The sequence below is a fragment of the Anastrepha ludens genome, chromosome 6, assembly GCF_028408465.1.
Source record: "Anastrepha ludens isolate Willacy chromosome 6, idAnaLude1.1, whole genome shotgun sequence".
NCBI classification, from domain to species: domain Eukaryota; kingdom Metazoa; phylum Arthropoda; class Insecta; order Diptera; family Tephritidae; genus Anastrepha; species Anastrepha ludens.
Window position 1 is genome coordinate 123,011,360 of NC_071502.1, and position 12,206 is coordinate 123,023,565.

The 12,206-nt window shown below is 36.8% G+C and overlaps 1 protein-coding gene across 1 annotated transcript; it reads left to right on the forward strand.

Annotated features, from left to right (window-relative positions):
- Positions 1–3,386: 3,386 nt before the first annotated feature.
- On the forward strand, positions 3,387–11,986 carry LOC128868207 (pro-resilin). Its single transcript, XM_054110038.1, has 2 exons — positions 3,387–3,539; positions 10,271–11,986. The coding sequence occupies exons 1-2, from the start codon at positions 3,534–3,536 to the stop codon at positions 10,892–10,894; spliced, it is 630 nt and encodes a 209-aa protein (XP_053966013.1). The 5' UTR covers positions 3,387–3,533; the 3' UTR covers positions 10,895–11,986.
- Positions 11,987–12,206: the final 220 nt, after the last annotated feature.

Consider the following 12,206-nt stretch of genomic DNA (forward strand, 5'->3'; position numbering starts at 1 on the left):
GGGTCCTCTCATTGGACAACCATTTGACTAAACCTAACCTTCAGTTGATTTGAGAAGAGGCGGTCTCGTTATCAAATAGGATTATGAAAAAAAACATTTAAAAAAACTATTATTTTATGTCTAAACCAACATGGACCAATAGAGAAAATTGTATCTTAAATCTCATTTTCAAACCCTTTTCTCATCCTGTGAAGTATCTGCAAGTATCTCAATTTTCCCCATCTCCCATAACTCTATCAACGAACACCTATAAAATTAAAAAAATTTAACTCTTTAATTAACAGCTCCAAACTCTACCAGCAACTGAACGCGACTGATATAGCCGAGGCAGCACTGCTGCTGCGATTGCCCACACGGCGTATGAGTAAAACGCCATCAACCATGTGTGAGCATTTCCGCGCTCACACTGCAACTACTGCTAGAGAGCGCATGCGAAATCGAACTTCACTCCAACACAAATTTCAACTAACTACGAGACTTCTATGTAATCGCAAATAATCAGCTGTGCACTAGTTTTGCTCGTGGTAAGCAGTGAGAGCGCAGCAGCAATACAACGGCCAACAGCATCAGCGGTGCTAGGTCAAAGAAGCAGCAAAAAGCAACTACGACATTAGTAGTTAGCATAGAGCATTTACCAACTGCTAGCGCATTAATTACAAATAAATGAAACGTATAATTTGTTAGTAAAACAAAGCAACAACAACTAGCAACAAATTCGCTGCTCCAATGTGCTACAAGTTGAAGTTGTAAATGATTAATTTTCTAAGTTTTTTTTTAGGAATGCCTGGCTGCAGCACCAGGCCAAGCTGTGAACGTGAACCGTTGAATGAGCGCTCAGTTGAGCATCTGCAGCGTGCATCTGTTGCTCAGTTGAGCATCTGCGTGTGCCAGAGCGATTGCTAGGTAAGTAATTTGTGTTTGTTTTTTTGTTGTACTCACGGGCGCGTACACATACCGCTTCGTCAGCGAAGCACATTTCAGCAACAAAAGTGTAAAAAGTCATTAACAAATGTAAGGCGCTATGCGAAAATACATGCACACATATATTCATAACGCATTTTGTTTTTGGTTTTTCTACGCAGCAATTGAAAATTTGGCGCAGTGAACGTAAGTTTAGGTCCCCAGCAACAAGAGAACTCATGCGTTGGTTTTACGCTGGCGTTTTTATGATTCCTGCTGCGCCGTTTTCGTCTAACGGATGTATGCTTATTCATGTTGTATGTGTAGCACAAGCACTTATCTAAGGGCATTGTAGCGCTGGCAGTTGTAGGAATTTCGCGACTCATTTTAAATAAATATTTATATTATTTTCTGATGTCAGCTGGAAAAGCTCAAGCAATTAAAGTAATTTGAATTTGTTAGGAAAAAATTAATTCGCCTAAGAATTTGTTTACACAAGGTGGCGTAAAATTAATCACCTAGACGGATGATTTATAATTTTTGCAGGTGACGCTGCACGTCAATCATATTTGACACTTGCGAACTAGACAACTGCATTATACAAACAGATAAGGAAGGAAGCGTGTAAAGATCAAAATAATTTATATTTAGTAAAAAAGTTATTCAAAAGCAAAACTGGATGATTAATTTTGCACCACCTTGCATAATTTCAAGGGCATCTCAGTAGAACGGTCTTAACGGTCTTAAAAGGCCTAGAAAAGCAAGACTATTTCTACATTTGTTTTCCATCAATTAATCGAATCTTAATTTTTTCTTGAGCAGCTTAGCCTTACTGATTTCACTACGTAACAAAATTAAAAAGACGTGTTACTTAGAATGCCAAATGGCGCATTTTATTGGTCTAGTCGAAGTCTGGATTAAGATCAAAAAACTGTTTTTTCGGATGTCTTGGAATACTTGTGTACTTGTTTTATAGACACGATCATCAGGGTCTTTCAAAAGTTACGCTTAAACAGCAGTAGTGAATAATTCCAAGATATGGGCTACTCGACAACTCCAGCGCGTAAAAGCCAAAAAAAGGAGGGACGACGCTCTTAAGCCGAATCGGTATCAGTTCAGTGCATCGTAATGAATGCAAGGCTCCAAAGTAAACTCCTGCAGCTCAGTTAAATTAACCCACTCATGGTACTGTATTATTGCAACATTTCGATTGCTGGCTATTCAACACAAACGGCAATCAAATGCTATAACATCATTACTTTATGATGCTAGATGACCAGCTAGCCAGTGATTTATTTTGCAGCAAATAAGGCGCAGTTATTCTTCCAACATAGCAGTTATACTTTTTAGGAATTAAATAGCCTTCAATAAAATTAAAAATTCTTGTACAAGACCTAATTTTATGTTATTATGCTGAGAACAGTTATTTTTTTCAAACCAATTTTGAATGAATTTTTATGATCTCACGCATTTCATATACCTTGAGTTGCATTTTACATAGCCCCGTTTCAGCACTCAGCAGATGCCACACAATGCTTCCTTGTCAAAAAAAAAAACAAAAAAAAAACACAATTGCAACAATTGGCATTCAAACGTATTGGTATATATGTGTATGTGTATTTTTATACGTCTCACGTGAAACCGAAACTGAATCAAAAATACACACACACAAACGGCAAGAACAACAACTCCGTTATAACAGTAACTGTTTATTGCTCGGCATCATCGACATCATTACCATTGTCCGTGCCTTACTTGCCCTTGTTGTTGCTGTTATATGTAGCTGTTGCTCGCCAACCATTACTTGTTGGTTGTTGCGCTCATTTACGAATAGTTTTTAGTGTTGCTGCCGCGTCTATTATTCAAGTGTTTATTGTTTTGTACCTTTGACTGACGCTTGGCGGTGGCAGCGGCAGCAGCGCCAGAAACAGCAATGCGCTATTAGCTCAGCTGTAACTATTGCCGCTTCCTCAGTTGTTGAGTCCCATACATTGTTGCTGCTTCTTTCGCTGACTCTGCAAGCGCTCCCAGTGCTGCTTCAACTCACTTATGCTGCTTGCCACTTCTATCGCATCAACTCTAACGCTGTTGCGCTCTCGTATTTTTTGTTTTAAGTTTTTAAAAGATTTTTATTATTTCTACATATTTTACTCATTCGCTCTCCGTACATGTAAATATATACTTGTACGTATGCTGTACAAATTTTTTTTCTAGTTATTATCTGTTGTAGTTGCCTACCTTTTTGTTGTAGTTTTTCAAAAATTTGGCGCGCAATTTTGCCATCTTGGTGTTATCTTCTGCTGCTTTGACTTGCTCTACCCTGTTCTCTGCCTCCTCAGCTGCTGACTCCCTCGTCGTTGTTTCACAGTTGCGCTGCCCCTTGTGCGCCTTCACTTGTAACGTCTCCCGCGTCTGCCTGAAGCCACTTTTGGGCCAACGCTTTCGGCAGCCTCTTTGCCTGCTGCTGCCAGCTGCTAACTGCTATTTATTTCAAACAATATAAATACTGGCCTACGAAACTGTTTCAGTATCAAATTCAATTCAACGATCTTCGCAAGAAGAACAAACAGCTAAGTTAAGCTAACCAACCTTTGTGTGTGATAATTCAAAACTCATATAAGTGAATATACAAAATGAAGGTACGCCAATAAATGCATACAAGCAAAGAGTTATACAAACAAAAACGCTTATACATAAATATAGAAAAAAAAAATATTAAAAAAAACTAAATTAAGTTCAATAAAAGTAGGTGCATCTCTGTGCCAACTAGCGCCAGCCGTTTGTGTGCAAGCAAATACAGGATTCAAAGGACCTAAAATACAAAACAAAATGTGTAAAAAAGTTGTTATTCAGAGATCTACAAGCAATTTACACATATTTTACAAAATTAAAGTGTTTTTTTTGAGCAAAATTATTTGTGGTTTTAAAGAATTCAAAGTTGCTACATCAAATGGTTTAGTACAATTTACACGAATTCCTTTTTCTAATTTGAGTAGCAAAATTTGCATAGACTTTCCTGCAGTACAATCTAGAGAGTTCAGTACCAAGTGCTAAAATAAAATCATATATGAACATATTAGTAAAATAAATTAGTAAATTAAGCACAATCATTCAAGAATGGCTAAATAGATTTGAAAAAACAAAACATTTTTTTAAGCAACACACCTTTTGTTTGACTTATAGAGGCAGCAATACTTAAAATAAAACGAATACATATATCGGACCATCTTGTATTCTATTGATTTGCAAAACTGAAGGTATATTTATTTGTCAATATTTCGACCTGAACCACTAAAATCACAATTTTAAATTAAAAACAAAATTTACAATAATTAAAAAAATAGATTTTATAAAAATTAGAGCCAAGTAAATTTTAAAAACACACAGACATATAAATTAAATTAAAGAATATTTATGTTGTTTATATTAAAAACGAATCTTTTTAACATTTTTTTTATTAAAAACACTTTTTTATTAAAACTAAATAAATTAAATAAAAAAAAAATATGTTTCTATGTAAACTAAAATTAGCACGCAATAATAAAATACGGCATAGTTACTTGCACAAGATGGCTGAAAGACACGGACTAAAATATGGTTCAAATAGTTTAAATGGTTCAATGAGATATATTAGTTTAAAAAAATATTTGATGAGTAATAAGGGTGGTTAAGTTTCAAGGGCCGGTGTTGATTTTGAATAATTTTTTTAGGAAATTATTGTAATTTTTCTTTATTATGATAATATTGGTATGGACCAATTACGTATGGAACAAAATATCGGCTTAATGGTCGCCGATATATCATCCTTTAGCTCTTGAATTGAAATTGAAATATTAAAAAAAAAATTAAATGTTTCAAATCTAGTAAAGTAGTATGAAATCAAAGTAATTACCTAGGTAGTTTTTAATAGAACTGAAAATTTAAGTTTTTAATTTTTATAAAAAAAATGTAAATATAATTTCATTCACTTTTTGAATTTTATCTTTTAGCATTGAATTGCCCTAATTCATCATCATAGAAACTTATAAATTAAAATTTCCACAAGAATTATCTATTTATTGGATCTGAGAAAAAACAAAAGACTTGCACACTTGCAATAAATTGAATTAATAGTAATAACTAATCATTTTGTATGCTTTTTAGGTCAACGTAAGGGTATCAGCAAAACAAGCTCTTTATTTACTAGCTGTAATTTAATTTTTTTTAAGAGTATACCGTTTGTGGAAATATTTCCACATTTTTAAATAAAAAAATTTAAAAACTCTATTGCTGGAAAACACGCATTAATTGTACGCAATCAGAATCGCTCTACTCATGTCCATTAAATTCTCAAAACAAATTAAATCATTTATATTTTAAGTGAGAATGAAAATTGCTTTTGGTACTCAAAACAATGTATTAAATTTTTTGCCTATATCAGCCTTTTTTGCTGTACATGAATTACATCTCTATAACATTCGACTTAAGATTAATTTATCACTCAATTAAATATCAATTCCACCAATGAAATTTAAGTCAATAGGAGATTCAAAAATTATTCACAAAATATTGCAGACAAGCTTTAAAGCTGAAGAGTGGTCAATCAGAGTCTATTATACGATTCTTATATTAATTTTTACTTACATTAAATCGAGGCTTTTACCTCGCTTATAAAAGTTACAATAAACAAAGTCAAATAGCAATTTCCAGCGCTTAATCGCAGCATAAAACTACCATTCATAATAAATTTTGTAGTAAATAGCGCTAATACTAAATTTATATTATTAAATTTACTCAAAAATTACCTGCCATCAAAATATTCAGCTTACTTCCTTTGCGCTTTGCTTGTAATATTTAACACTTTAATTTTTCATCACCTGTTTTTATTCGCATTTGCTTTTATTTGTGTGCCACTCAACGTGCCCCAGTTGAAATACGAGACATGCATGGCGCTTAATTTGACATGCAATTCATCTTGAGACTTTTTTCGCAGCTCATTTTCAGGTGCATAATAGCGTTATAAGTAGCATGTCACATAGTTTTTGTTATACTGTTTCTTTTTGGAGTATTTTTTTTCATGCCAAACTCCAATCAGTTTTGGTCAGTTGGCATCTGAGGAAATTCTAATTAAATGGAAAACTTAATTAAGGTACTTTTTCGGGAAAGTTACATACAAAACTTTGATTAATGAAGCGCACGAAATTAAAAAGAAGCGAAGTATTTCTGTATCTCCAATTTTTATAAAAAATATAAGCATAGTTGATTTTATGCTAAAATAGCAATTGAACTCTTATGAGCCCTTTTCAATCGACAGCCGCAATGATTACTCTTTCAAAGCCAACTCCACTTTAATTATCAAATGCTGCTAAAAATTAAATCTATACAAGCTGCAAGCGCACAGCAGTAATAAAAATGTGATACATGCGAAACTTTGATAAAAAGCGATTATTTCGCCGCACCTACATACATATTTCCCTTCAAACGCCCTTATCTTGCAATTGATACATTTTTTTTTTCTTTTTCAAGTTGTATAGGCCGAAATTTTAATCGATTTTAATTAAATAGCCATACAAATTTATTACATATACATATATTTAGTACTCATTTTATGCTATTTATTGGTTGGTTGGTTGGTTTAAGGGTGACCCCGCATCGGAGTGCCACATAGACCGCAAGTTGGGTCCGTTGTGTTGCCCTAGAGCTCATTATGTTATATGATTTCCCCACCTAACCGAGATTTTTATTGTGGATTTTGGTCAAAGATATTAATTCGTTTCGAGAATTTGATGAGAGATTCGATTTTCAGGTTCGAGAGTACTGAAAGATTGTCAATTGTTGGAGAGCTAAGAAGAGCGAGTCGACTTCTGGCTAGACCGGGACAACTGCACAGCAAATGTCTGCTCGATACTTCCTCATCTTCGTTCTCGCAGTATCTGCACAGGTCGTTTTGAGGAACCCCGAGCCGGCGTGCGTGAGTGCCCAACAGGCAGTGGCCGGTGATAAGAGATATTATATGCCTTAGTTCGTGTTTCGAAAGACTTATAAGGGTTTTTGTCTGTTTCAGATTGTAGGATGACCAGATTTGTCTGGTCGTAACGCAAGTAGTTTCCACTCGCCACCTCCGATCAGCAATGCTGTGAAATTCTCGATCAATGAGTAATTTACATGTTGAGAGCGGAATGTGGATTGTGGGTAAGTTACTAACATTTGATTGCGCAGCTCCAGCTCTTGCGAGCTCATCAGCTTTGCAGTTACCTTCGAATCCACTGTGACCCGGTATCCAGATAACTTGGACAGAATTCTGAACACTTATCTCGTTAAGAGATAAGAGACAGGATCGAACCACATCTGAGTGGGTATAAGAGGAGCTGAGTGCTCGAACGGCCGCTTGACTGTCGGTGAAAAAGCGGATATCCTCTAGTGATATTCTATTTTCTAAGAGAGTTTTCGCAGCATACCAGATAGCGCATACTTCCGCTTGGAAGACGCTACAGTAGTCGGGTAATCTAAATGATAGATTGATGTGAGGGGAATTGGAAAAGATTCCAAATCCCACTTTGCCGTCTTGTTTTGAACCATCTGTATATATAGTCAGAGGGCCATTGATTTCGGTTAGATTTGTCTTCCATTCTTCCCTAGTTGGGAGTGAACAGGAGAATAGCAAGGGTGGTGATGGAAGACTTACATGATAGTCTATGTCGGAAGAGATAACAGTGTTCCTGTTCAGTAAGGCCGAATGGCCAAGATACTTATTCCATTTCGATATAGCATTCATGCGTGTCGCTGCTTTCGCTGCAATCGCTTTGCCAGCCAGATCGATAGGGAACAAGTGAAGCAACGTATTTAGAGCCTTAGTAGGTGTTGTACTTAAGCATCCTGTTATCAGGAGGCAGGCTGTTCTTTGAACTCGATCAATTGTGGCTACTCTACACCGTTTTTCGAGTGCTGTCCACCATACAACCACACCGTAGAAGAGTATCGGTTTGATGATCGAGGTATATATCCAATAAATGATCCAAGGTGAAAAGCCCCAGGTTTTGCCTATAGCTTTCTTACAAGTATAAAGAGCTATGAAAGCTTTTTTACATCTGTTTTCGATGTTCAATTTCCAACTCGTCTTCCTATCTAGAATAACTCCTAGATATTTAGCTGAATCAGATTTATTTATATAAAGTGCAGACATAATAAGCATCAGCCAGAGGTAAGCATAAGCGCGTAAAATGATTGAAGAAGGCACAAAAGCAACTAAAACAAGCAATTAAAACCTCCACTCCACTGCCAATAGCAGTTATGCTTATACAAACTTTTTTGCTATGCCACAAGCACGTCACTGATGGTCATCGAAATGATTTATATGGTTGCCAAAAAAATTCCTACTGCAGTCACAGCCAACAGTGTGGTGAACTTTCAATTTAGAATGACAACTGGCGGCAAGCTGCAAGCAGTTACGTGCAGAATAGCAGGCATCAGCAGATCTTGCCGTACTTATTAGAATGCCACTCGTTCACATGCGAGCGGCTATCAGATAATTAAAACTGCGCAACGGGTAAGCTTCTGTTGCAGTACTATTTGTATGTGTGTTTTTTGCAATCAGTTTTGTCTGTTCTTCAAAGCAGCGTTGCGACACTTTCCGACCAAAATCAAAAATTAATTTTGCGCATCTAACGATGTTACCGGGGAGTTAATCACAGCTCAGTGTTTTTTTTTTTTTGATTTTTTTTTGCAAAAGTTGCATCCGTAGCCTGCGGTAAATTTCAAGCACAACATGCTTGCAACATAACGCTTTTCACTTAATTATATTTCGTAGAATATGCAAAAGATGACGTATGCAAAAGATCTAAGTTGGAGGGCTGAAAGGCTGAAAGGGGGCATAACTAAGCAAAAAAGTCATCATAAGCCTGTCGCGCAGTTTTTAATTAGCCACCATATGCTCCCATAGCGAATGCAACTCAGCTAAAAAGATTAAGAGAAGCAATACAAAAACAAGAAACAAAAATAAAAAACAAAAAACAAATAGTATTATATTTGTAATACCGCCTCAGCTGCCTTGTGATCAGCATAGAAAATCTGTTTAAAACACAAAGTAACGACGCAAGACGCTTGCAACTGTGTCAACTGCATTTCCACTCTTTAGCAGCAACCTCAGCTAATTCTTCCTCTTCTTCGTATCTTCTGCTCCCTCAGTTCTTCTTTCTACTGCACTTCTTGCTTCATTCACATTTCTTGGCGACCCAATTGCCAACATTTACATTTTGTCGCGCTGACGCTGTGAAATACAACTTATTTCCTTTGAAATTCTTTGCAAAAAAAAAAACAAACACAAAACAGCCAAAATTTTGCAATAATTCATTTAAATGCGCAGTGACGCTGTGCGATGTCATCTCAGGCCTACAACAAAATGCAATGGTGGATTTGTATGCAGCAGCAACAACAACAACAACTCAGCAGCGGCTTAAATTAAGTGGCGCTTGAGCGGCCGAAGCAGGTGCTTGTCGCTTGACTGCCGCCACACAGCACTCATTTCGCTTTTGCCATATCACTTTACCAGCTATTGTGTTTTGTTGCTGCTTTTACTGGTACTTCTTCATGCTTCTCCATTTCAATTCCAACCCCACAAAGTGTAACTGTCATCGTCATGCATAAAATGTTAATTTCCTCTAATTATGAGTTGCGCAGCTAACGCTGCTCCAGCTCGCTCATCATTCTGCACAGTTCTATTTTACCACTACCACAAACACACACCGCACTCCGCACCACTGCCTCTGCCAGCGTCGCTGACTGTCATTCGGCGCATTTTAATAGAGTTTGTGCGACGAAGGCGGTGGTCGTTTGGTCGCCATGGCTGTTTCTGTGGCGTCTGGCGGTGTCTTAGGCATTTTATCGCCGCGCATCTGGCAGTTTTATTAGATTAGATCTGACAACTTAATTGCCATTGTTTGCACTTGTTTGACAGCGTTCGCGTGTAGCGCTTCGAGTCTAAAGTTGTTTAATTTTTTTGTAGATTTTCTTGATTTTTAACCGAATGCAAATGTTAATTATTTTTATGAATTTTTATGTAATACATTTAGGTAGGCATTAAAAATTGAATTAATTCGCATTGGTTATAAAAGTTAATTGAAAATGTGCTATTGTTGATGTGGGTGAGAGATAAGTAAATGAGAGTGAGTGGCAAGAATAATTGGATTTTCGGATTCGGAAACAATGGTGTAACTTTAAAACTCATATTTATTATTAGTATTCTTTTTTAAGGCATTTAGTGGCATTCAAATAGCTGTTAATTAGTTTTTGCTTAAGCTCAAACATATTTCACCTCACAAATACACTTTTAATTTTAATAAATTTAAACGCTAATCACTTTTCATCTTTTTTCTCGACCCTTTCGCTTTTGCAGTGCTTCGCAACGATAGCTCTACTCGCCTGTGTTTCGCTCGCCCGTGCCGAACCACCAGTGCCACAAAACCAATACTTGCCTCCCAATCAAGGTGGCCAACCTTCGAACCAATACCTGCCACCCACCCAATCGTACCAGTCGCCCTCCAACAACTATCTGCCTCCCCAACGCGGCGGTGGTGCTGGCGTTGCGCCACCCAGCAGCAGCTATGGTGCACCCGCTGCCGGTGCGCCCAGCTCTCAGTACGGCGCTCCAGCGTTGACCGGTGCCATCTTCCCCAAACAACAAGGCGGTAGCGGTGGCGGCTATGGCAGCGGCAGCGGCAATGGCGGTTATGGCGGCGAGGAACAATACGGACCAGCTAAATACGAATTCAAATACGACGTGCAAGACTACGAATCCGGCAACGACTTCGGACACATGGAACAGCGTGATGGTGATCTGGCTGTTGGCCGTTACTACGTGCTTTTGCCCGATGGTCGCAAACAGATCGTCGATTACGAGGCTGATGGTCATGGCTACCGTCCAACCATCCGTTACGAACAAGTCAATAACGGTTTCAATGGTAATGGTGCCGCCGGTGGACGTGGCGGTCAGGGTGGCCAATTTGCTGGCTACCAATAAAGTGTCCAACGCCATGGACGTGTGTCGTTTAATGGGTAAAAGAGATTATTGCAAGAAGGTGAAGTGAAGTTAGGGAACGTGTGTGAAAAGAAAAAGAGAGGGAGAGAGTGAAAATTTGTTTATGTTGTAAAGTATTTCCTGTAGCCGGCGCGACCTGTCGTCATGCTTTTTTGTACAATTTTGTTTTCTTTTTTTTTGTTGTTTTTATAGTTTATTTTTCTCACTTTTTAGTTTTTCATTAAATTTCTTGGATAGTTTAGGTTAAACAGTTGAGTACATAAGCTTCATTTAATCCATATGCGTGCGCCTAAAAACTTTTCGAAAGCGCTACACAAAAGCTTTCACTTTCATCTCATTACACCACCCGCCGTTCAATATTTGTGTGTGTCCAAAAAAAATTCTTACCGATAGCTCTTTCACATGCCAAGATGCTTGCACACGCTTACGCGTTAACATTAGCTCACTTGTATATAATTTTCGAAAGCTCTTGCTTTCTTTCTCACTCTTGCACCTACTTCCAATCTTCTATGCAGTTCCACAAGTCTATGACAACTGATCAATCCAACGATACCCGTCACTTGCCATTTGTTTCCGCCATCTATAACAACAAATCAAAGCAACAAAGAACAACAACGAGAATCAACAAGAAATGTAAACAACAACTGCAACAACGCTTTGTGGCGGAATATATTTGTTGTAAATTTTGTTATTCGTGTTAATGTAGCCGCTATCTTTCCTTAGCCAATAAGCACTTTCATTCTTAGTATACTTCAACTACAGCTTTTGAAAACTCACAACACAAAAGCATACAATTTGTATAAAATATATGCACATACACATACATACATTCATCATCTACCGACATATACAATCGTATAGCACATGCATCCCTTAACTTAGAAAAAAATAAAATAAAACAAAAAAAATCACATGTTGCGCCAACGAGATTCATAATATTTTTTGTTTTTTACATAATACTCATTAATTTTTTTATATTGTAATTGTAAAAACCATAAAAACGAAAATGTAGATGCATCGCAATTATGTAAGAAAATCATAAAAATAATGGAATAACGAGTAAGCCAGATCAGATTGTGCATGTCATAAAAATATCAATAAAGAGCATTTTTGTATAAAACAAAGTTTAAAAAATAAATACCAATTTTATTTTTATTAATGGGGAATCATTCAAAATGTCAGATTACAAAGATAAATGGAAATTTCGAATATTAAAGGTATGCGAAAAATTAGGCGTTTTCTGCCAAATTTCTTTGAGTTAAAAATATAGAGAAATGTGATTCTTTACTTTACA